Below are 27165 nucleotides of genomic sequence, written 5' to 3' on the forward strand. Positions count from 1 at the left end.
CCCATAGCCAACACAAAAGTGTTTGTTATCAAATATGTGTTTTACCTGGTGTGCCTGGGGGTGTTTTCCATCTTTTGGATAAACATAATATAGGCTTACCTATTAATTTCCATACAGACCGGGAACATTAGTTAAATTTCAATGAAAGTAATGATCAGTGAGTATCAAGGGGAAGCTAAGTATGTAAGATATGTAACTATAGTTTAAAATAGGTACTGCCATTCAGAGTGTTGTATCTAAAAAAAAAAAGTTCACATATCTGGGAACTTTTTGCTTAAAATCTAATGATATTCATGATGACATTTTACAGAATTTCAAAATAAAAGTCTTTGTTATGATATGGAACAATGGACAATTGTTAAAAATAGTTATAATGCAATTTGAAATCAATAATCAATAAATAAATCAATAAATTACATATGGACACACTCATATACTGTATTTATAATTTTATGTTGAATACATTTGAAAGTGTGAATCATATAACCTTAGTTATTATTGTTATAAAATATTGCACATTGTTCATGACAATATCTAACAATTATACCATATTTATTAATATTATATTATGTTTACATCAATCGACAGGGCCAGCTCTCATTATATATTGATATTAAGGGGCCTGTGGGCCGTAAATTTGAGACCTCATACCATAAACATGAACAGACTTTTCAGGTTGTAAATGAAATTTAATAACAAATAAATACATAACTGAATTTTTATTTTATGACTTAATACATTTCTTGCATGTTAAGTACATTGAGCCTCATAGTATTGACAACACACACAGAAGAAGGTCATTCTCTGGACCAACAAACAAATATTGATCCTCAGATTGACTGGAATTGACTTTCTGTGAGGAGTTTGTTCTCCCTGTGGAGGATCTGTGATAGACAGTCTGTCTTTTACTCTGTCTGCTGGGATTAGCTGTGTGTTTGTTTTTTTTAAACAGCATGAATCAAAAGTGTTTTGCGCGCTGGTGTTTTTGGATAACGTGGGTCAGGCGCGCAGCGTCCAGGCGCTAGGACCTGGGACACGTGAGCGTATTAGTTTGCCAGAGGGTGGAGACGGTGAACAATGAAGTGGCTGACTGGTGAAACCAATGCACCCCCCACACCACCATCACCTCCATCCCCTCTCTCACACAGTCCAGCTGGACAGACGGACCAAACAGACTAGAACGCGCGCAGTGGCTGCAGGACGCAGAGTCGAGGGGGGACATGTGGTTTCACGCGGATCTTTGCTGTGGATGTGAATGAATGAATGGTGTGAGTGAGTGAGTGTGTGTGTGTGTGTGTGGTGCTGAAGTGGGTCATACGGACCGCTGGAGGAGCAGGGAGAGATAAACACGCATGCTCCCCCCGCTGTTTGGCAGGTTGAGCTGGTGGAGGAGGGATTCCTGCCTGCCTGCCCGCCTGCGTCCTCGCCCCAGCCTCCAGCATCAGATGATGCTTCTCATTTAATCCTCCTCCAAAGAAAGTCACAAACTGCGGAGCGCCTCCAAAAACAAGCGCTTTTCTTCATGCAGGCTTCCTCACCTATGAATCAGTGAGGGCTTCTTGTTTTTTTTCTTTTCTTGGAAGGACCCGAGCTCTTTCCCCTCTCATCAGCTCCTCCTCATTATTATTATTATTATTGATAAACTACCTTCAAACGCACAGAGACAACATATCCAGCAGTTTTCCCTGCTGCAGACCCCTTTTTTTAGAGCTCCGTGCTGAGCCGAGCGCAGAGTCGCTGCTGCACCGAGCGGATGCAGGACCATGGAGGAGAGAGACAGGTCGCCAGCAGGTGAGCGAGTAACACTTTTTGATTCATCCTGGGGTTAAAACCAAAAACCGGGTCAGATGATGTGATCCTGCAAACCAAAAATAAATAAATAGGGTTGGGCCATAATTCAGTATCAATATGTATCCCAATATAACTTAAACTGTGTTTATTCTAACAAGCAGGGGAATATGTGTTGATATAATACATCTATGCACGTTGATTGTTGTTTTTCTGCCTATAAGTAGTTAAAAAAACACAATCTTGCTAAGACGTTAAGCAACAAATCTGTTTTTTAAGCATCTGTCAGTCACTGAAAATGACTCGTCCAAGCCTTCAAATTTGATTTGTCCAAACTACAACCCACTCTTAGTGAAGGCTGATGATATGTGAGGGAAATATCTAGTTGTGATTTTACTGACATATGTTGCAATTGTGCTATTTTGGAACATACATGTGTAAAATCAAGCTTTGATTGTGAGTTGATTATGAGTTAATTCATTAATTTCACAGAGTCATGATTTCCCAGATCAATGAAAACATCACATGATCAATAAGCAATAATTCAAAATAAGACAGTTTTGCGAAGAAATTCAACAATCAAGTGTAAACACTGGGTCAGTTGTGCATAGCTGCACATCTGCTAATCGAGTATTTACATTTGAATTGTTCAGTTCTAGTCTCCAAATACAGATACTGTAGATTCATCCATTTTTACAATAATAAAACATCAGTGAAAACAAAAAAAAAAACAGATTTTTCCAATTCAGCCCTTTGCTGAATAGAGGTGAGGGCATCAAGGGCATCCCCACCTTTAATGGATCCTTAATAATGTGTCTCGGGCAAACAGGTGAAATCTCATCAATAATGCCGTGCCGTTTATCTCATGCATTTAAACGAGCAGCTGATTCGATGGGAGCAAACCCCCCCATAAAAAGCAAATCCTGGGCGGTTGCTAATGGACTCCAAAGGAAATACAACAGCAGCACAACACACACACACACACACACACACACACGTTTCTGTGTTCTGTCACAAACATTCTATTTGTGGAAAGAAGCAAAAGTGGATCGTTGTCTTTGACAGCGCTGTTTCTTCAAAGGGAAGTCAGAGGTGAAAAGCAGCCATTGCTGCTTTGTGCTGAAGAAATAACATTAATTACAAATGGTCACACACGGCTTTAACACTGATTACTGTTTGTTGAGACATAAACACACAGTGGTTCTGGCAAATTCTAGTCCCCTACTTACACAAAACAATAGGAACTTGCAGGGTTACAATCAGTTATTAAGATTAATATTGAAAAACTGCTCGACCTAGATTGAATAAACGTGCTGGGAATGTACACAAATGTCTCTAATGTGGCCCAGAGAGCTGGAATGACAACGCTCTGTTCCTGCAGAACGGATAAAACAGCTGTGGTATGAAGGTTTAATGTGAACCACTCCAACAGCTGCTCCGCCGACGCCAAACTAAGCCCATCTTTGGTTACACAAAGTGACATCACTGCACTCTACTACACTACACACAGTTTGACAGTGAGCTCATGCAGGGAAAACAGAAAGGGGGGGAAGAGACTCAGCAGCCCGAGCTGGGGCATAATTAAAGAAAACAAACATCGTCAATTAAGGACACAAGGAGGACACAGAGCATTATTCTTCACTCTCTATGTGACCCTGCTGCGTGAAACGTAAAGAAATGACACGTGTGCCCACAGATTACGCGCTAATCTGTCATCGTCTCAGCGGGAGAACAGCAGCTTAATGGCACCTCCATCAGTCAGTGTTAACGCTGCCTACATTTACAGTAAAGGATAGTGAAGTCTGCACAAAGTGTCTATTGTATGTTGAGTTTTCCAATTACCCTGTGACTTTTTTATTATTAATAATAACAATTTTGTTTTAGTTTCTGTTTTATACTTGGGGCCAATTCCAATTCCTATCTTAACCCTCAAGCTCAACCCTTAATCTTAACTGGTCCTCAAAACCAAGTGTTGAGGGTGATTTTGTCACTTAGAAATGGGACACCCCTTAAACGCAGATACGTCTTCAGACTGCGGGGGGGCGGAATAACGGGAAAGCTGCGTCAACTCCAAAAAAGAAGAAGAAGAACGAATTTACGTCGCGATTATTTATCAGGATCCGTTTGTCAGTCAAGTTATTAGGTTGGAAAAAAAAAAACTAACTAAATTAACTAATAGTTATAAGATGATACTCATACAAATACCACAACCACGGACATATTCAGGCGATAGGAAACGATCGCTTGTTCGCACCGGCCGGCTATTGACAAAAGATTGTATATAAAAAAAAAAATGTTATGCAACAATGATGTCAGTAATCCATAAAATGGGCCTAAACTAAGATAATACAATGGTTTTCATCATTTTTATATCTCTATTAACAAAGAAAATACTTAATTTGTAGCTTACTCGTTTTGCCGCTTTTGGCGCCGTCTTTGTTCTGTCAAAACAAGGCAATGCATTCTGGGTAGCCCTTGCTCCCAAGGGTGGTCTCGAAAAAATCTCAATATTGAGGGCGATACAGCCCTTAAACTCGCCCCTCAACTTAGTTTTTCTGAGAATCGTGACAGCACTTGCACTAGAGGGATTGCCCATTTTTTTGAGATTGAGGCTTAAGCAAGGAATTGGTATACACCCTTGGTCTTGCAATAATGATTAATTATCCGAGAGGGGGCGGGGGGGGGGGGGGGGTAGGGGGTAGGGTGTGTGGATGGTGTGGTGGGCGGCCTCTGCAATCAACATTAGTGCACTGATTGTAGTCAGAGGCAATTGTGTGTCAGAGCAGAAGCACAAATCACCACATACCATGCCTTGAAGTGTGTGTGTGTGTGTGTGTGGGGGGGGATGAAATGTCTTTAAACAGAAAGAAAAGAGCAAAAAAAAAACAACCCAATGTCCCCTTTAGCACTAGTGTTACATCACTTACCCACGCCCCATTTAGACCCCATTTCACTGAGCTGATATTAGAGTCAACACTTCCCCATGTAATTGACATCAAAGGGACGCGGTCTTAAGTATGTGGTACAAAGGCAGGGATTTCTTCATTTTATTTTATACAAAGTCTCGTTGGATTTCCTCAATCCACTTAATGCTTAACATTAACCTCAATTCAAACCTTAGCCTCCTAAACTAACCACTTCCTTCAGAGTTGAGCTTTCCTGACCAGGTTTTGGTCCCAAAGACAGTGTTGTTTATGCCAGAAAAGGTGCTAAATAGGTGCTAAAAACAAGTCCCCCCACACACACACACACACACAATGTTGGAACTTGAGGCTATTGGATTATGCAGAGAGAGAAGGGTAAGGTACAGTATGTTCCCTTGGTAGCTTATTGAAGTGCTATTTCAGAGCTGAACGATTTCTATATGATGACGATGCTATCGATTATGTTCAAAGGCCTATTATTAAACTGCGACATTGATGGACTGCACCGACCACTGTGTGTCTGGTAGTATCACAAATCCCTGCTCATAGTCGATGTTTTGGATCCATTCGACCTTCGCTTGTCAAGTCTCGGGTCATTCCGGCTGTATTTCCAGGGGTTGGCAGTGTCCTCACCCACACCTTTTAAGATGACACTAGCTCCGTGTGACATGAAAAGTGGAGGCAGAGCGGAGAGAGACAGGTCTGCGATGGGTTACGCAGCAGGGATGTGGGCATCCGAGCGCCGGTGTGAGCGGGCGATTTGTCAAAGTGAGCGTCCGTGTGCTGGGCCGCCGGCTCGCCTATCACAGCACAGCGGGAGCTTTCTTCAGCCATGTGTTGAGGTGTCGCACTAAAAACCCACCGACTCTGATGTGTTCTGTGCTGCTGAGGAAGGTGTTTCAAGTTTTTAAGGAACAGAGTGTCCTAAATGCAAATGTCCTCACAGAGAAGATAATTTGGTTTTTTTGGATGAAATGATTGGTAGTTTAGAAGCAGTGAATGCGTTTTGCCTTTCAAGTTTCCATGCGCAGTTAAAGACTTGTCCCTGTACGAGCACTAGCAAGGAATTGATTAACTAAATGAAGTGTCTCCACCTCCGCTGATGATATGCCGTTGTTGGCTTATTAAAATTACAGACTGAAACAAGCTTGTGGCTAATTGGTAGCATGTCAAGCACCATGCTTGAGTCTTCCTCCCTTTATCCTCCACATAAGGGTCATGTGGGGGGGGGGGGTGCTGGTGACCCATTACCCATTCTCACCTATGGTCAATTTAGAGCAATGGCGTCAAACTCAAATGACCTGAGGGCCAATGAGCGTCTCTCCTGGTCAAGAGGTTCTCGGAAGAAAAAAAGTTCGAAAAAAACAACAACAATAAGCAATATGATCATACAATTATAACACAATATTCCATCATCATATCACAATTAAGATATTCATGATGATAGCTGTGAGAAAAAAAAACACATTTGTCATGCAAAATAAATCTATTCGTATCAAAAACAGAGAAATAAATATCACATGAAGTAAATCATTTCATGGACAACTGTAATTAAAACACCAAATAAGCTTATATACAGTATATGTACAATCTGCATGTTTTTGGACTGTGGTAGAACATGAAAACTCCAGGCCCAAAATGCAAGAGTGCTAACCACTACACTAACAGTGGAACAAGGGACTTTCTGCATGGAATTTGCATGTTTTCGCTGGTTTCCTCCCACAGTCCAAAAATGGGCCTAATCCCCCCCCCCATGCAGATTTGGGGATTAGGCAAATTGGACACTCTAAATTGGCCGTAAATGTGAGAGTGGCTGTTCGTTTGTCTCTATCTGTGATGGACTGCTGACCTGTCCAGGGTGTATCCCACCTTTTGCCCTATGTCGGCTGGGTCTGACATCTGCGGGTTGTCTAACCCTAACCCTAACCCTAACCCTAACCCTAACTCTAACAATAGCCCTAGCCCTAACCCTGTGTCCCTCGTGTGGAGGGTGAAGCGTCAGTAGATGTTGAATGGGGGCTAAAATACTGACGGAAACAACAAGAAGACAGAACGAAAATATATTACATACGTTACAATTCATATATCTGATTTACTTTAGGGCCAAACCCTACTTAAAGCATTGTTGAAGATGGTCACCAGTCCCTGTTGGAACAAGGGTCACCTGTGGGACACGTCCGGGTACTCTGGCGTCCTGCAGTCCAAAAACATGCATTTTGTTGATTCGCTTAATTGGACACTTTAAATTGACCGTAGGTTGTGAATGTGAGAGTGTTTGCGTGTCTGTGTGGCCCAGCGATGGACTGCTGACTTCAGTGTGTACCCCGCCTTTCGCCCCTCTATCTCAGCTGGGATTGGCTCCAGCCCCCGCGGCACTCCTCGTGTGGAGGATAAAGCGTTAGAAAATGAGTGAGTGGGCATTTTGACAGTAAATTGGACACAGGAGATCAGTCTTCATCCATAATGACTCTTCTGCCGAGAGCAAGGCATCCAGTCCATTAGTATTAGAGACGTGAGGCAGGTTCAGCAGTCTATTCATTTCTTTCATTAGCCCCTTGTTTCCATTTTTAGTGACAGCGAGAGAAAAGCCAGAATAGGAATGAACTCAAGAGGACAAACACTGCATGTAAAGCGATTGCCTTTTCTTTTTCTTTTTTTTTTATCTCTTACACTTCTTATTTCCAAGGCATGAATCTGAGTCCGTCAGCCTCACCTTCATCAAAGTAACTTCACAATAGCACTTTAAAAAAAGGCAGTCATTTCAAGTCATTGCTATTGTCGCACACAGTTTGCAGAGAAAGTGAACACAGCTGTTGTCCTTCATGACGCCGAATCAGACAAGGCTTTCAATTCCTCACCTTTGCATGTTATTATAAAATAATCTGTCGCTCCGTTATGCTTTACATCTATAACACGGCAATATTGAACTGAAGCTTGACTACAATGTTTATTTATTTATTTTAAAAATCAAATTACACTTGAAATAACTCAATCAGATATTTCCCCCCAACTTAAATCAGCCCCAATGGTTGGCAGATTACCATCTTAGATTAGCATAAATTAGCAGGGAAATACAGGATGACGGGAGAGTCGTTAACGAAATTAGTTAAACCGAATTACGAGGAAAATGTTAATTCTGACGTGATGATATAGTGCTAGACAAACAGTCAACAGTTCATTCATTCATACAGTCGTAAAGAGACATAAAACAGACAGTAAGAGACATAAAACAGTCGTAAACAGACATAAAACGGTCAGCAAGAGACATAAAATAGTCAATAAGATACATAAAACAGTTGTAAACAGACATAAAACAGCCAGTAAGAGGCATAAAATAGTCAGTAAGAGACATAAAACAGTCAGTAAGTGACATAAAACAGTCAGTAAGAGACATAAAACAGTCAGTAAGAGACAAAACAGTCAGTAAGAGACAAAAAATAGTCAGTAAGAGACATAAAACAGGCAGTAAGAGACATAAAACAGTCAGTAAGAGACATAAAACAGTCAGTAAGAGGCATAAAACAGTCAGTAAGAGACAAAACAGTCAGTAAGAGACATAAACAGTGAGTAAGAGACATAAAACAGTCGTAAACAGACATAAAACAGTCGTAAACAGACATAAAACAGCCACTAAGAGACATGAAACAGTCAGTAAGAGACATACAACAGCTTTTTGCATGGCCGTCCATATATAAGATATTTCATTCTGGACCGACTAGTATTGCTTTTCCCAGAGCCAAGCAGTTAGTGCACACTTAAGCTTCACTCACCTCCCGAGCTCTGAGGCTATAGGCAGTAACATGGTCAGAGGACACCCTGAGGCTGTAAAGAGACAGTCTGTGTCCAGAGCACTAGATGCCAGTGGCATCACACGCTTCGACCCTGTTCTCAATTCCACCTTAAATGCTTAGAGAAGAGAAGGTCAAATACTTTGGCAGTTTAATCTCGTGCAGGGGGGGAGGGACACGTAGACTCAGTTGCGTGTAAAGGTTTCTGAATTTTTAATTAAATGTCAGTAGACTTTCCGTCGCAATTAAGCATGGAATTCACAAATGTTGACGTTTTAACCCCGAAGGTAAATAATGCAGTGTGTGAGTCAGTGGGCAACACAGCTGCTCCCTCTCACTCCGTATCACACTGCGACTGATACACACACTCTCACACTCTCACTCAATTGTGTCTCAGAAACCACACAACTTGGTCATCACCAACACCTCAGCGTTTTTGAAGCTCTGTACTCGGCAGTTTGTGGTTCAGCGGCCACTCGGAAACCACTCTGCAAGTACAAAGTACAAAGCGCCATCCTGTGCCATTTAGTGACGGGGGGGGGGGGGGGGTTGGTGGGTTAGGGTTAGGGTGCGTTTGTTTTGGTGGGAGCTGAATAATCTGAATAAGAATCTGCTGTAAATCCAACAGCACTGTTTTAGCTCTGCCTAAATTATACTTCTCCGACTGCGTAATGCGTTATCCGACTGCATAACCACGGAGACCCCTCTAGCCTTCATACTTCTCCGTCGTGGTGACGGATACGCACTGCAATTTCCCGCCCGATCAGCAGGGGTCGCCACGCAAGGTTGTTGTGCTTTTAGTTACAGTGAGCTATGGCGTCCGAGAGAGAAAAACTGTTGTTGTTGTTGTTGTTGCAGCGGAATAACATTGAAACAGTGGCCGTTTCTCAGTGTCCCGGAACGCAGTTTTAAGATAATTTGAGGCGAGAAATTAGCCATTTAGAGTCTAAACAAGAGGTTTGTGTGTTAAGATATGACGTATTTATAGTTTTGCAGCGACGTTGTCGGCGGTGGTCAGCTCCGCCTCTGTGGACGCTCGGTGCGCACTGTGAGCCGGCACAGAGCAGCGTTAGCTCGGCCTGTCCTGAGGACCAATCGCAGCCCTTGCCGTCTCCGCTGTCCCTTGACGGAGTGACGGACACTTAAAAAATATTTCGTGCAGTCGGAGACGACGCAGAGTGCTCTGCGTAACCTACGTAGAGCACTTTACGCAGGAGTATAAATGTGGCTTAAGTCTCACTGACAGAGGCAATGCACGAAAATGGTCTTTTCTCTCTTTCTCTCACCAAACCCAGAACCTCAGACTTGGTTTGGACAGGGTCCAGCTTTTGCTTTGGACTTGCCTCGGGCTATACAGTGGGCACGCTCAGCATGAGTAGGCTACAGGAGTCATCGTCGCTTATATAAGTCTCTTTATATTTAGGATAAAAAAAAATCAAGAAGCAAGCGTGATGTGCAGAGATTCAGAGTGCATGATGATACACGGGGCTCTCTTTCTATTTGCAGCGTTTGTTTTTCTGTTTTTTTTTTTTTCATCCGACCAAAAAACACTGAGCCAAGAACACAAGGCTGCAAATGGCTGCATCCTATTTTCAGCTTTTACTGTCTAACAGCTATATTTATCTCACTCTTCCCACAAGATAGCTGAGGAACTTTCAGCCCCTTCACACTGTCGGAACAAATCGTCCTCTTCCACACGTTTTTCATCGGCTGTACGTTATCTTTTTGTGTGCGCATCACTTCAACCACAGATGTGAAAGGCACCGAACACTCGACGCGCTTATTTAAAACCTATGTTTCCGAGAAACTGCACACGGGAGCGCGAGCGGTTGAATGATAGATGACAAAGGCCATCAGCGGAATTGTTTTTGCTGATTTGATGCTTATTAGTATGTGAGGCCGTGCGTGCTGTGCATGATTGGATGATTAAATTTGATTGTGTGTGTGTGTGTGTGTGTGGAGGAGGAGGAATTGAATGGAGAGCGAGACAATGGGTGTGATCATTAGTGTGAAACGCATCATTTCATCAAAACGGCTATTTTGTTCAACCGTTGCAGTGTTTTTTGTTGTTGTTTTTTAATGGTACCCATCATTAGCTCAAACAGTGTAACAGGCAACCGTACATTTAGTGTAACTGCAGTTAAAATTGATGTTTTTTTGACTTCTACTATTAGTTTGACCCGTTTCTAAACATGTGCTGTCGAAATTCAGCAATTTCAGCAATATTTATTTTTTCTTTCCTAATTTGTTTACAGGTATAAGATATTAAAAGGTCACGCTTTAGAATTTGGACGTGAATGACCTTCAAAAGTGGCAGTCTAGCATTTTGGATTAAGTTTTTGCATCAAATGGAAAAGGAAATAACCTGATATTATTTCATCATTTCATCAAAACGGCTTAAACAGTGTAACAGGCAACAGTGCATTTAATGTTTCATGTTGCATGTTTGCTTATTTAAAAAAGGGCCAGTAAATGTCCTGTGAGTAAGTGCTTTTGCCCTTTTTTCAGAATAACTTTCTGTATTTGGCAGTTATTTACAATTTACGGCAAAATAGTGTATTGACACTTTAAAATGCAGAAAAACTAAAAGGTTTATTCAGAAAAAAAATGTCCAGACTCTGATTCTCTGGTTTGCTGCAACAGCACAAGAAAATAAATTACCGTAATAACCCCATATGTGTGCAACTTCTCAGCTTTCAGATACCATTGACATTTTTCTCATAGCACAAACCATTGCGTAATTACAGTAATGCAAATTGTGCTTGCGCAAATCTGTCGATACCTACGATACGCTAGGTCAGGGGTTCTCAAAGTTTTGATACCTGAGGGCCAATTTAGGAACCCAACGTTGGACTGAGGGCCGCCAAAGGAAAAAAACCAGAAATAAATCCCATATGTAATAATTTTAATGACCAGATTGCAGTTCTACAGTTTGCACTTATTGGTCTGTATCCAGTAATGTCCAATAAACATTTAAAAAGCTTAGTAGCTCCTGGATTAAAACTATCAACTGTAATTCATTGCGGGCCGCCAGAAATGTTTCTGCGGGCCGCCATTGGCCCCCGGGCCACACTTTGAGAACCAATGCTCACATCAATAGGTGTTAAAAGGCTAAAAGGTCACAATTTCAAAAGTGGCATTCTAACATTTCGAATGAAGTTTCTGCACAAAATGGAAAAGGAAATAACCTTACTGGCAACCTTGACAGGCGCAATAGTAATATATGCGGTCTGTGTGTATATTGCCTTACCGGCATGTGCACACCTGTAACTGTCCGCCCCTTTCATTTGTTTCCATTTGCTGGTCCTTCAACCTCATTGTATTGATTTCCCCATAGCTGTCTGCCAGTAAGTGCTGTCTGAGACCATATCTGAAAACTGGCCAGAGTGATCTAGAGGGACAGCAGGAAGTCCAACACATTTACTGAAAGCATTCCCCCTTGTTGATGCCGTACCTGAATTGATTGTATGGAAATGAAGGTCTTTTAAAGCTTTCCCTGACTGCGCCGTCTCCCCCCAGGGGGACTCGATGTACAGACAACAAAATGTGGACGTACGCCAACAAACATAAAGAGGAGCTTTTTTGGCCATAAACAAATTCATGCCATAAATTTATATCACCTGCTATCATCGCAGGCAGAATAAAAACCTGACTCTCGGCTGTGTTTTTTTCTGCAATTAGTCTGCCCCACAGTGTCAAGGCGAGCCTGTCTCTTTCTCCATCGGGGCCCGGGCGGGTGAGCAGCGGCGGGGGCTCGCCGATATCCAAGATGGACTACTGCAGCAGCGGAGTGCCCGTGGAGGACATGCAGGCCCTGGCCATCACGTCTCTGTCGGCGTCGGATGTAGCGAAACAGTACGAGCACATCCGTGAGCTGGGGAAGGGCACGTACGGCAAAGTGGACCTGGTAGCTCACAGAACGCAGGGTGAGAGAAGTTCATTTTCTCGTGTTCCACCTTCATGTCCTGACTGTTAATATGGGATTAGCCCATCCAATATTAATGTAGTATTAGTGTTGGTCCAATAGGGGTTCAAAACCCGCTGCATAGATAAGTGCTTCAATGAGAATAGGTTGTGTCACTGCTTTAACATATAAAAAGAAATGTAAAAATGTAATGTGTCATTAATTATTTAATTAGCATTAAAACATAAAATTAATTAAAGAAAAGTTTTATTCTCAGTATCCACACTGGGCCAACATGATGATAATGACAAATTAAGTTCCCATCACCATGTTATAAAGTCTAAAGTCAGAAATTAATTTTGTTTTGTTGAGCATCTTCTTCTTCTTTTTTTTTTTTCTTTTAATGTCTGCTGTTCGAGAGCCGCCTCGGTCTGAAAGCATTTTAACGATGCAGCAGCGTGCAGAGGGAGGCTGAGAGGGCATTACGAGTGCTACGTGCACAATAAAGAGCCTCTGTACTCTATTTGTGGAGCTATAATCAAGAGCAGCTGTTTGCACATGTGTGTGTGTGTGTGTGTAACGGGGCTTAGATTCATTCACTGTGCACGTTTATATGAATGAACCTAACACCTTTTACAAAGACAGGTGTGGAAATGGCTCCAATCACCACCCGAATCCTTGAAATCCACTTTTGATGCGCGAACACTGTCATTAAAATACGGGCAGGATTGGACATGTAGCTTTGATACACCAGAATTTATTCATATTATACCCTATTTCTTCAAGTTAACCTAGTTCGCTGATGTCCTAATGAACATGTCTCTGACATGCTTTGGTCAAATTAGCACCACAGCAGTTCAATCACTCTGCCAAAATTGAGTCGCTTTTGAGTGCCTGTCTCTTTAAATGAATGAGACACAGGAAACTACGTCAGCGTCACTGAAGCTAACGGCAACTAACAGCAGTTAGCATTTGGAAAAGCCATCATTTGCCGACTCTAGCCGGCACATTGCCGTCATATATAAAATGTAAATCCTCTGAGGCTGGAAGTTTGTGCAGAACTCTGTGCTGCACTGTGCAGCCAAGAATAGAACGATTTGCCGACTTCCGCTCTTCCGCATACTATTGCCCTCGCCTGCACTCTCGCGTTTTTTTTGGGACAAATGTCTCATTGTGACGTAACAACGAGCGTGGAAGTCAACATTGCATGTTTTATCTCCTGTACTTAGACTGAGGCGGACCACAAAAACATCATTTTTTTCACACTTTGCCTACTCATAGGGCCTCCAGAGTCTCAAATTAAAAAAGTTGATTTTGCATAATATGTCCCCTTTTAACTTGGGTCTGTGCATGTGTTTGTATTTGATTTTTGTGCAGGCACCAAAATGGCGCTAAAGTTTGTCACCAAGAACAAGACCAAGCTCAAGAGCTTCCTGCGGGAGTACAGTCTAACAGGCTCACTTAGCTGCAGCCCTTTCATCATCAAAGTCCTGGACGTGCTTTTTGAGACCGAGGACAGCTATGTGTTTGGACAAGAATATGCACCCGCCGGGGACCTCTTTGACATCATCCCCCCGCAGGTAACACTATCATCCCTCCCTTTCTACCAATCGCCGTCCTCGCTCAGCCCCGCCGCTGCTCCAATCGCTCGCACTGACACGGCGGTTTTAACAAGCTCTCCTGGGATCGGAGCCGCGTCTTCGCCCTGGTTCTCCTCTCAGTGCTAGAGCTCAGATTTTTTTTTTTTTGTACTTTAGCGCTCCTCTCAGTTGATGTGCTGCGGGTGCCGGGACTTCAAGGCTCTTTTAAAGACTCATTAAAAATGGTGTCAGCCAAAGTCAAAACTGAGATTCCTCTACTGAGTATAACTTTTCTTTGCGTATTTGCCACTCAATATAACCTTCACTTATTGTTGTGAACAGCATTGTAACAAAGATATCACCTTAATGTAGTCATATAGGCTGCAATAATTCAAATTTAAATTGTTTTGTCTCTCCCTCTCAGGTGGGTCTGCCAGAGGAAATGGTCAAACGGTGCATGCAACAGCTGGGCTTGGCCCTGGACTTTATGCACAGTAAAAACCTGGTGCACCGGGACGTGAAGCCTGAAAACGTCCTTTTGTTTGACCGCGAGTGCCGCCGCATCAAGCTGGCAGACTTCGGCATGACGCGGCGCGTGGGTTGCCGCGTGAAAAGAGTGAGCGGCACCATTCCCTACACGGCGCCAGAGGTGTGCCGCGCCAGTCGCTCGGAGGGTTTCCTCGTGACCACCAGCCTGGACGTGTGGGCGTTCGGCGTGCTGGTCTTTTGTATGCTGACGGGGAATTTCCCCTGGGAAGCGGCGCTGGCCGCCGATGCCTTTTACGAGGAGTTTCGGCGCTGGCAGAAGGCGGGTTGTCCCGTGGGAACGTACCCGTCGCAGTGGCGCCGCTTCACTGACGACGCCTTGCGCATGTTCCAGCGGCTGCTCGCCGCCGAGCCGGAGAAACGCTGCGGAGTCAAGGACGTCTTCTGCTTCGTGAAGTACGAGCTGGTGAGCGAGCTCCGGCGCAGAGCCTCGTGCCGAGCCAAGAGAGGCGAGAGGTCGAGCTCGGGAGTCTGTACCGGCAGCTGTACTTCCTCCTCAACCTCTACTACGTCACGCTCCTCCCACCGACACCCCGAGCCCTCCACCCCGCCGGGCACGACCTGCCTGCGCCCTGCGCCGCTCAAACGCAGCGTCCTCTCGGACCCGTTGTCTCCCAGAGAGGAGCCCGGACAGCACCAGTCACCAGGCCGAGACAAGAACAAAAGCCAGATGGTGATGGCGACCGCCATCGAAATCTGTGTGTGACCACGCTAATGTTTTAGCATCGGAGACTCGGCGGCTTGTCACACAATAACAAACTGTGACGGGGTGTTAATGACTCCACTGATATACTTTCACGACGAAAGATAAGCTCAGGATCACATCCATTGCTGTGAAGATGGACGTCATCAATCAGCGGTTAACACTGACAGCTTATCAAACCGCATATATATATGTTTTGCATTTGTGACCAAAGACTGCTTCCTAAGCTGAGAAGCCACGCAGGCAGCACTTAACAAAACTTGGCTGATGATACTCATTCTGTCGTCCAGACGTTTGTGCCCATACACTGTGGTGCTGCTAATGATTCTATAGTTAGATACTGAAAATGTAAACGGATTGTCTCTTTTCACACATCAATCAATGTCTCCATACTTTGGATCTAATTTAGCGTACGTTAAAAGCTCCAGTGAGGCCAAAACGCCATATCATCTGTGATTTAAGAGCGATTTACATTCCTTTACCATTTTCTCTGACGTCCTGCCAGCCTCTAATGCTTATAGTTTTTCAAGAAAAAAAAAGACAAAAAAGAAAGTTTTAATGTAGCAGTTTGTATGAGATTTCTTTTCATATGAGTCATTTACTTTTTTACAATTCATGGAAATCCACTGACTGGGGTAGAAAGATGCGTCTGTGACCTTTGACCTTGATTCATTTCCAGTAGAACACAGGGATTGTACATTTTCTGAATGGAAACTGACGACGTGACGGAGTAAAGGTTATTATTGTTTTCTTTTCTAACTGCTGTGTGTGTGTGTGTGTGTGTGTGTGTGTGTGTGTGTTTGGACGTGTATGTGTGTGTGTGTGTTTTAAACACGAAAGCACAAGATCTTTTGTAAACGGAGGAGAAATCTTTAATGTACATTCTTAAATATTTTATATAGAAGTGCACCGTAACATCAGGTAGTTCATCTATATGTAGCTGTACTAATTTTATACGACACAGAGAAGAAGAAAAAAATGAATTTTACGGGTGGGGGTTTACATTTACTGTCGCACTGTATGTAGCAAACAAACATAACAGAATGTACAGTTGATCACTTATATGTGTTGACATTGGATTTAAAGCCTGTCACGGTGTATGACACGGTAGCAGCAGCTGCTGGGGCGGTTTTATTCTGGACCAAGTTTTCTTGATCCAGACACGAGTAGGGTTGGGTACCGGGTCATAATTGAACCGATTCGGTATCTGGAATTCGGTACTGGTACCAAACGGTACCTTACTTCTGTACTTTTGAAAATGTTTTTCAGTTGGAAACTTATTTCCAACCTCTTATTCACCTAGTTAGTTAGCTGATAATTACCTGAACGTGTCGATGAGCTAGCTTGACTGGCTTCAGGGGTGTTGCTGCTAGCAGTTGCTGCAGCAGCGCTACTACTAGTAGTAGCAGTGCTGCTGCTAGCTACACTTTCTCGCGACGAGTAGCTGTCAAATTCTCGCGCTCTCCCAGACATTTCAAGTACCGAAATGTGGCACGATTCATTAAAAGTAAACCAATACTCCGGTAGTACCAATGCGAATTGGTACCAAGTACAAAAAGTACTAGCTTTCGGTACCCAACCCTAGACATGAGAGACAAATTGGTTGATAAAAGTGAGTCATTTCATTTCCCTCTCATTCACCTAGTTAGTTAGCTGATAATTACCTGAACGTATCGTGGAGCTAGCTTGACTGGCTTCAGGGGTGTTGCTGCTAGCACTTGCTGCTAGTAGTTAGTCACTAGTAGTAGCACTGCTGCTACTAGCAGTGCTACTACTACTGCTGTCGCACTCTCGTAGTCACGCGACATGTAGCTGTCAAATTCTCGCTCTCTCCCAGACATTTCAAGTACCGAAATGTGGCACCAATTCGTTAAAAGTGAACCAATACTCCAGTAGTACCGACGCTAATCGGTACCAAGTACAAAAAGTACCAGCTTTCAGTACCCAACCCTAGACATGAGAGAAATTGGTGGATAAAAGTGAGTCATTTCATTTCCCTCTCATTATAGGCTAACCCTAACGAGGGCCACATCCATGTTGTTGTTGTTGTTGTTGTTGTTGTGCTTCTGTGCTGAGGACAGCCCTTCTGTCTCCGTTCAATTGAAAATTAATTATCCAGCATCACAAAAAATGTGTTCCACGATTCGACGCTTAAGACGCAGCATCAAATACGGGAATATTTCCAAATGTACCCCATGTTTTTTTTTTCGCTGTCTTGACGAATGTGTCAGCCATTATGGATTTTTTGCTAACCGTTAATCGATTCTGACCACTACACTACACCACACTACACTACACGGCTAATTGTGAAAGCATCTTTTAAAAAAAAACACAGTGTGACTGATTCAACGCATGCTCATTACCATTATATCACATTTCTTGCTTGAATTGCCTTCTCCTCCCCGTGACAGCCCGTCAGCTCTGTCGCTATAGTGACAGCACCAGTGCAGCAGCCCCTGGCTCAGCTTCTGTCCTCTTCTTGAAAATCAAGTCTAATTGAGCTTGGTCGAAACAACTGGTCGCCAAAAAACCCCCCCCACACCACCATCACCATCACCACCACCACTCCCCACTGTGATCTGCAGCTCCTCATGACAGCTGCAGAGCTTATTATTATACAAGATGAAATACTACTTCCACAGAAACACATTCTCCTGTATTTTCCCTGAGCCAGTTCACAAACCAAAGTCTTTTTTTTCCTTTCTTTTCTCAGTCTCATGCAACGTTTCATTGTCTTTCATCTGTCTGAGCTCTTGGCTCTGTAAAGGTGATATGATTGAAGCTGAAGTCCTGCCAAAGTGATGTAGCGTTTGCTGATTTGCTCGCTGCCACGTCGCACTTTTTTTCAAAAAGGGGGAATCTGTCAGTGGGATGAAGTGAAACGGCCCCTCACCGCACAGCAAGAAAACAGGGTGGTCCCGTCACATCACGTGGTCAGATGACATAACTTAACATAACAAAGCATGGCGTTATGTTATAATCATAACACACACATCAAAGCCAGCATAATGATGATATAATACAACAACAAAAAAAATGCTGCTTTATCATGGCATGGAATCACAACATGCAAAACTATAGCATGACCCCATTATAACACGACACATATATCATAACCCAGTTTCATATACTTCATCATGACAGACCTGACACATCATCATAACATGTATAACATTATTGCATCATGACACGATCTAACATACTTTGTGACATTTTAAGAGCATGACGCGCCGTAACGCAGCGTATCTTAACGTATGGGCGGCGTTTCATATCGTGACGTATCATGACATAACATTTGCATACGTGCGTGTAAACCCAGACTTATCATCTCATATCTGAAACCGTTGTGTCTGATGGACTCTGTTATAGCGGGAGCTGTCACGTTCGCCGATGATGCGTTGAACTACGAAACGTTTGGTTAATGCTCTTAGCGACTAGCCTTCCTCTTTACTTACTCACTTTATCTTGGTCGAAACGATCAAACCGTTTTTTGTTTTTTTCCTGTCGGCAAGTGACGCGTTTTTAGATTTGAATGTAAATACTGTAAAGTACTGTGTCTCTAACAAAACAGTAAATAAAATGTTAATATATGTTGAAATAAATTTATGTACCTCCCTGTGGCTCCTGCCTATTTTCTCTAGATAGTTGCGATTTCCTCTGTATTTATTAATATTATTATGGCTGTTGCTGGTGTCATACTTGCACAGTCGGTGAAGGTCAACTTTGAATCGCGTGTGACGTCCCGAGGCTTTGGTCTGCCTTTACCAGCGAGCCTCCAGACGACTTAAATATGCTGACATTCTTCCCCCCCCCCCCCCGCAAGTCCAATTAACACATCTGTGAGCGCCCTCACAGCAGACGGGTTCAAGGACAGTTGCAACATAACACATTGAAGATGAAAACAGTTATCAGCTCCCGCCCCCTGTGTCCGAGCCGAGGGGAAGTTTTCTCTGATTAAGTTGTTATCTGATCATTTTTTTTAGACAGGGGCAGTAAGCTGTGGCGTGTATGTGCGCTACTTGAGAAAAGCTAATCAGTTCGGACGGTGCGAGGAAAAAGGAAAGGTCAACGATGGCATGCAGGGGTTGTACGGGGAGAGGAAGCTTGTCCTTTGCGATAGCCTGGTCTTAGCCTTTAAACAAATGGGGCTGTAGCAGCCTAGTGGCAATGTAACAGTCAGACGTGTCTTAACTCCACTGCTTAGCTGAGACGACGGAAGATGCTTAAAGGCACAAGTAACATTTAATTAAATTAGCAGTGTTCAGAGTCGGGCAAAAACCTTTCTAATATTATAGACACACAATAAATGAGCGCTTGGCATCAGTGGAGAGAAAAAAATTCCGCTTTAACAGGAATAAATCTCTGACCAGAGAACCAGATTCAAAGATGTGAGGCCATCTGCCTAGACCGGTTGCGGTGAAAGGAACCCATTTTTCCTTTCTCCGCAACCGGTCTAGGCAGATGGCCTCAGAATTCATTGGTGATGTCTCAAATTGCAGCTCATCCTTATTTCCCAAGTGTGTTGGAGGATTTATGTATAGCATTCCGTTAGCATTTCAGTTAGCATTGCAAAAACATGGTGGTCGAAAATGGTGGCTATTGAGTTCATACAATCAGTTGAAAGTACACTTCTTAATAATAATAAAACGTAGAGTTACGTGATCTTAAATGTCTGAAAAATTTAAATAATCTCAACAAAAATGTTGGAAACTCGGCGTTTAACCAAGGCTGAGCCACAATTGTCTGAATTGCACACATGGAAGTCATAAGTTTAGTTGTTATGATTTGTCGTTTCTTAAATTTGAACTGAACTGGGAAAAGAACTGGTTTCAGGACCTGATACTAAGAATAATTTACGGTCTGATCTACATCTTCAAAGCTTAGTAACCCTGAAAGAGTTCAAACATTGGTGGGGGCACTGGTGGAGATTGTGGAATCCAGATCATTGGTCTCTTATCGGACTAACCTGGTTAAATCAAGCCGAGTTAAGAGCAAATATCATCAGATTCATTCGGCTTTGGCAAGAAAACATGATCTGACTGTACAGATTTAGATATAATGGTTTATTCCTTGGTTGCAGTTTTTGAGACAGCTCAGACAAAACACCTCCCAGGACTGGAAGTGTAGCCTTCAGTAAGTGGTCCAGAGGAAACTGTGGAGCTGGATGCAGTTGAGGCTAATGATGGCAACATGAGTTACTCTCTGTCCTGATTCATGTCAACATATCAAATGTGTCCCGACAATAATATTGTTTCCTGGGTAGAATTTCATGTAAGTGCCCACAGGGAAAATAAATCCCACTTTAGGCTCTCGTCATGGTGTTATAATCTTCTTATTTTTGTTTTTTTTTATCACAGCATGAGGAAGGGTCTGGCAGGAAAAGGGGTTTTTTCACAGCCTTGTATTTGTTTTTTAGTTGTGTAAATAAAAATGATCCTGATTAACAACAAATAATTGATGTGTTTAAAGATTTATTTTATATTTCCCTTGTATTCACTCTTCTTTCAACATGAAAGTTATTAATTAGGAGTTTATTTACAGATAAGTACAGGTTTAATGTGTAAGAATGATCGACATTGAATGGTGGGACTGCAGATTTTGACAAAAACTCCTCCATTTTGTAAATAAACAGGCTCTGGCTGCTGTAGAAACCTGGCAACCTAAGATGGTGGCCACGTTCAATGTCTAAATTATATATAAACTTTTAATTCTAAAGCTAAAATAACTCAATTTATGTCAATAAATCCTTAATTCTATACATTGGACCTGAGCTGATTATCAAGGTCAACCAAAAATAAGTGTTTTCAAAAAATGTATTTTCTTATTAAAGGGCCATTATTTATCTTCTGTATTAACAGGACATAAAATAATGCACCATAAGGGATAAGTGATGGAAACCATGTCATGCACAGTTCAAAACCCACCTACACTCTTAGAAATAAGGGTTCCAAAAGGGTCCTTGTACAAGGGCTGATGTTCTACCTGGAACAAGGTTCTTAGTAACACTAATCGTTCCAGTAAGTACAATTTTGATCCAGAGAACCCTTTTAATACCCCTTTCCTGAATAAAGGGTTTTAAAAGGGTTCTTGGTGTTACCAAGGGTACCAAAAAGGGTTCTCCTATGAGGACAAGCCGAAGAACCGTATTTGGTCTCGTTAGTACTTTTATTTCTAAGAGTGTACCTACAGGTGAAACACTCTTTGGATGCTTTTATAGTAAACCAGGACACTGATGTGTTCATGAGTTTTCTGAGTTGCAGACTTCAAAGTAATATTATTATGACATTTCCTGCTAATTTTAACACCGGTACTAAACCTCCTGCGTCACCTCAGCGTCCTGCCTCGGCAGACACACATGAATCATTCCGCAAAGCACCGGATGAGCCGTGAGCTGCTCTTTCTGTCCCTGATGAATTTTGCAATACAGCTGGAGGCATGACACTGGAAAACACAGGCAGACATCGGAGAGATGGAAGCTGAGATGGAGACAGTGATCCCAGCGGGAGGAGGCCGACTTGAAGGGCTTTCCCCCCTCTCTCTCTCTCTCTCTCTCTCTCTCTCTCTCTCTCTCTGTCGTAGCTCAGATGTAGACTCTGGCGTCGTGTAAAGTAACGTCTGATCACAGCTGGAGACGTGGGGAAGAGAGGATGGAAGGGCGGCTGACACGGTTATCGCTCGGACAGAAATGTGTTTGTGTGCGAAGCTCTCGTTATATACTGAACAATTACTGCAGAGGAGTCATTGTAAAATACCCCTGTTTCTCCTGCACTGTCGGTGTTTGTAGGTCACCTGTATACTCCATCATGTGTGTGTGTGTGTGTGTGTGTGTGTGTGTGTGTGTGTGTGTGTGTGTGTGTGTGTGTGTGTGTGTGTGTGTGTGTGTGTGTGTGTGTGTGTGTGTGGCGCCTGAGTATGGAAGCAAACTTGTGCCATTATTCAAATTAAAAAGCATTAACAGAAATGCTTTCTCATGCATTTTGTGACCCATAAATAAAATGAATAATCAATATTTCATTTTCAAATTCAAGACTGCTCATTCCGTGACTTAATTAAAATTATGAAGAAAATGACATTTAAGATTTATTTTTCGAAACATCCTCCAGCAAAAAGGTAACAAAATTCAATTAGAAATGTCAAATTTGAAAATTAAAATGCATTAGCTGAAATGCTTTTTCATTTTCAAAATGTAGCTGCATTTTTTGACTCATAAATAAAATTAATAATCAAATTTGACATTTCAAATTGAATTTTGTTACCTTTTTGCTGGAGGATGTTTTGAAAATTAAATCTTAAATGTCATTTTCTTTATCATTTCAATTAAGTCACAGAATGAGCAGTCTTGAATTTGAAAATGAAAATGCATTTTTCGAAATATTGATTATTCATTTTGTTTATGGGTCACAAAATTCAGCTCCATTTTGAAAATGAAAAAGCATTTCTGTTAATGCTTTTTAATTTGAATAATGGCACAAATTTGCTTCCATACCCTGAGGTGCCACGAAAAATTTGCACCAGTGCAAGACATAAACTCTCAGACAGCGTGTGTGTGTGTGTGTGTGTGTGTGTGTGTGTGGTCGTCTGCCACCATTGCTATAGCAACTGAGACGGTCTCGTTCTGGAAGAGCTCGGAAATGTTCTTCTTGTTTTATAAACCAGCGCCGCGGTCTCTCTTTTTTTATTATTTTTTTGCTGTGGAGGTGATGCACAAGCATGTGAGGCTTTTTCATTTGGTCGATGATACTGAAACATTCTGTTCTGTACTCTTGTTCTGTTCCCTCTCTCTTTCTCTTGTGTGTGGATGTCTCATAAAGCTGCAGGATGCCTGTTTGTGCTGCATTTTTTAACATATTACAATTTATCAATCCGGCTGGATTCACACATGCAGACAAATTGTGTCTTTTTTTTCCGAGAAACGGTGCTGTGAGTGCCTGTTATTGTGGATTAAGTGCCTTGCAAATCGGCCTCATTTTACATGTTTTTGACATCATTTCTTTGAAATATCCCAGATAACTAAGCAACTAAACCCTGTATCTTTCCAAGAATAGTTTGAATAGGAGGAGTGCAGCTTTCCGAAGGCCAAAATATCAATTTAGCACAGCCAATTTCACCACATAATGTGCACACATAGCTGACTGCGTATGTTTAAATATTGAAGATTGATCATAGATTAGACTGCTGAATGAATGGAAACCATGATTAAAGCACAGAAGAACGTTTGTGAACAGCAGGTCTTCATGTAAGACACGATGTAAACATCTTTTTGACAAGCTAATCCATTTACTTAGTCAGTTGTATGAGCAGATGGCCGTGGACACGTCTGAATCCTGTTGTGCTGCTTGAACTCAGAAAGTGACATTTAAATTTACTCACGCTGTGGAGGCTCCAAATTAAAAACGGAGAGCTTCCGCAGTTTTATTTATATTCATAATATCAGCTCTCTCCGAGCAGAAAATTCTCCCCGGGACTTAAAAAAAAAAAAAAAAAAGCTTAAATGCGCCCTGTCTGCTGCCGCGAGACCTCCTGCGTGCCACCCGCCAACATCTGTCATCTCCCAATGCTTCAGTTCTTCCACCTCTTCACCTCCTGCCTAAAGGACAAATCCACCACATTGTGATGTCTCATAAATCCGCGAGGCTCCACCAAAGGCAGCGGAATTAGACTTTCCCATAGAGCAGACAACGTCAGGGTGCAGAAGCTGAGACGTTTACGGTAAATGACAATAAAAAGCAAAGAGAATTTTGAGAATAAAATAATGTGACATCTGTCAGTGTAAACCAAAACCTCTGGGCTGTTGAGGGCTGGTGTCAAAATAACACAGGAAATAAAAAAACTACTGACAGTTTTCCCCAAGTGGCAACTGTTCTTAAAGCGGACCTAGACCGGAAGTTCCAATTAACGCAGTTTTTTAAGTGTGTATCTGCGTCCTTACTTTGTTTAAGAAGCCCTGAATACACTCTTAGAAATAAAAGTGCTAAGTAGAACCATATAAGGTTCTTCGGCTTGTCCTCATAGGAGAACCCTTTTTGGCTCCAGGTAGAACACTAACTGGAACCATTAGTGTTACCAAGAACCCTTGAAAAACCCTTTCTTCGGGAAAGGGTTTTTTCAGAAGCAAATGGTTCCAGGTAGAACCTCAGCCCTTGTAGAAGAACCCTTTTGGAACCCTTATTTCTAAGAGTGTCGGATCCTCACCCTGCTGTCCACTCATATGTGCTCGATTTTATTGTCTATTTTACTCAATATATGTACATAATTTACTAAATTGACATCATATTCTATTGATTAAGGAGCAGAAGCCCAAAATGCAGACACAGAAACAGTCAAAGTTCAAACCTAAAGTATTTTAATTGATGAAAAATAGTAACTAAAGACAGTGTCCACTGACAAAAGGGGAAAAAACTAGAGAATGACGGTAAAAATGAGGTCTCAGGGGAAAAGAGAGAGATGGCGATGACTGGAACAGAGAGAAAAAAATAACAATTTGAAAACACTGGCAGGGTAAAAAGCAACGAGAGGGTTAGGATGTTAAGATGACAAACAAGCAGGTCGTGATGGGAAACAGACAATGGAATATCTCTGCCCAGACAACCATAGAAACAAGAGGGGAAAAGGGACAGAGAAAACAGAGCAGGGAAGACGACGTTTTGTGCAGATTCTATCACACATTGGCATCATCTGGAAAAATGGAAGGCTTTTTCCACTTTCTATACTTTCTACACACGGTTTTGTCCAAAGATATGTTCACCTTTAGCAAGAAATGCAAACTCTGGACAGCTCAACAGTCCATCTCAGGGCCACACAGAGACAAACAACCAATCACTCTCACATCTACGGTTAATTTAGTGTCCAGTTTAGCTTTTGGAGCCCAGTTTTTGGAGTGCAAACTCCATATAGAAAGGCCCTTGTTCCAACCAGGTCATGAACCCTGGTCTTCTAGCTTCAAAGGCAAGAGGACGACATGTGGCACCGCCTGTACTTTTCCAAATACACAAAAATTATCCCAACGTTCACAATTGCTTTGCATGTCATAGTAGTTTTTATTCTTATTTCTCTATCAACGAGAGACAAGGCAGAACTTCATGGCTCATTATACCGGGTCAGCGCTGGTGATCCGGAGACAGACAAGCTGAGACACATAATAATTAATCATGCAACCAAAACTATTATTTTTTTCCACCCCCTTCTTCCTGTAAACAGCACTCGTCCCTCATGGATTGTGGTAAACAATAGCATCGTCTGCGTGTCATCGCCAACTTGTAAATTGCAAAGACCCCGCGGGGGACGCTGCTGAAGCACATCTCATAATCGCTGTCGCCACTTTCAATTACCCGCTAATGAGTTCTGTTAACAAGTGGGGAAGCAAGGAGACGCAGGCGGCTGATTCATGTCCACCACAATTCCCCAAATAACCGGAAAAAACACACCATCTCCATCTGGACGTACAGGGGAACGGTGTCCTTCGCTTGTCTTCCGAGAGCACGGTCTCTTTCTTTGACAAAGACGAATGGAGATGAATCATTTCCCCGAGATCACGAACAGACCTGAGCTACATTTACTCCACTGAAATAAGCTGTCATTTGCAGTGGCTAACCTTCCAGTCAGAGACTTCAGGCCCCTGCAGGGATGTGGCTTCGGTATTGTTGAGAAAATAACCCTCCGTGGTCTGGTCCATTTGCTGCACGCTGTGGTCTGAGAGCACTTGAGGACTGTAGTGCTATTAATGCTCCTGTAGTAGAGTAAACACAACAGCGATGATGAGACGATTCAATGCTACGTCGAGTAGAAACACATCTGTCTGTGTCCATTTATGACACCGAGTGTGTGGTGTATGATTGAGGGATTTAAGCTTCAAAGCTCAGAGCAACAAATACCCAGAAACAACAAAGCAGGAAATTAACAGTGTGATTTCTCCAGTGATAATTGAGACACTAATCTTTGTGCCAAAAAAGAAAAGTTTTCATGGTCTGACGGAGACATTTTCAGAGTTTTGTATCAACATTGAGATTTCATTTACATAATTATCCTTTGAAACTGAATTCATTCAAGGTGCAGTGTGTCCTAAATGCATCATCCCAGACGTGTTAGTCTGGGACTGAAGGACAGTGAGTCACCAGAAAACAGTCATCTGTTAAGAATATAACCTGTGAGGGGACTACACACTAACTTTAACCTAAACCTAACCTCAGCCTAACTTTAAAACAGGTCTTGACCTTAAAATGGATGGGAACTTGATTTTTGTCCACATAAGGAAGAAGAGTCCCCATAATGTGAGTGTGTAAACAGATTTAGGTCCCCACAACACACTCATAGTGAGGACACATATCGACATCATGCATTCCCTAGCCCCTTACCCTAACCTTAACCATCACAACTAAGCGCCCAACTCGAACCTTTAAGCTAACCCTAACCTAAACCCAATCCTAACCCTAGGCCTAAAACCAGGTCTTATATAATTTTTTTTTTAATATTAATATCTGTCCTGTTTTCCTAGTTCTGATGGCACATTTCCTTCATACAAAGTGCTGTAGTTAAAGTCAAGTTTTGGACCAATTGTGTATTGGATATTCCTCCCCAAAAAACTGTCCTTCCCATCTTCGTCTTTTTCATTTTGGGTATTATAAATAAATCTTACAAGATTTTATCCACGCAAATTCTCTCCAAAGATCTGAAAGAACTGGTTGTTATAACTTTTTTTGAAAGTAATGAACACATGTTTTGCCAGTGAGTGTCCAGCGATAAGAAAGTGGGACTATAGGAAATTGTTAGAATGCAAGATGCAAAAATTAAACATTTCGACAACTTTTCGGCTTTGATGTGTGCGACTTATTTACGTAGGTTGCAAATGGCCAAAGTGGACGCAAAAATTCAAAAAGGCCGACTTCCTGTTGAGTTGAGGCTATGGTTACGGTCGACTTTTTTGTTTGTCTTGGTC

The 27165-nt window shown here is 42.3% G+C and overlaps 1 protein-coding gene across 1 annotated transcript; it reads left to right on the top strand.

Annotated features, from left to right (window-relative positions):
• Window positions 1-1753: 1753 nt before the first annotated feature.
• On the top strand, window positions 1754-15236 carry sbk1 (SH3 domain binding kinase 1; the record flags this gene model as incomplete). Its single annotated transcript, XM_083904083.1, has 4 exons — window positions 1754-1791; window positions 12182-12426; window positions 13782-13984; window positions 14409-15236. The coding sequence occupies 4 exons, from the start codon at window positions 1754-1756 to the stop codon at window positions 15234-15236; spliced, it is 1314 nt and encodes a 437-aa protein (XP_083760209.1).
• Between the last annotated feature and the right edge of the window lie 11929 nt (window positions 15237-27165).

This window comes from Microchirus variegatus, assembly GCF_963457635.1.
Source record: "Microchirus variegatus genome assembly, chromosome: 17".
Classification (NCBI taxonomy): domain Eukaryota; kingdom Metazoa; phylum Chordata; class Actinopteri; order Pleuronectiformes; family Soleidae; genus Microchirus; species Microchirus variegatus.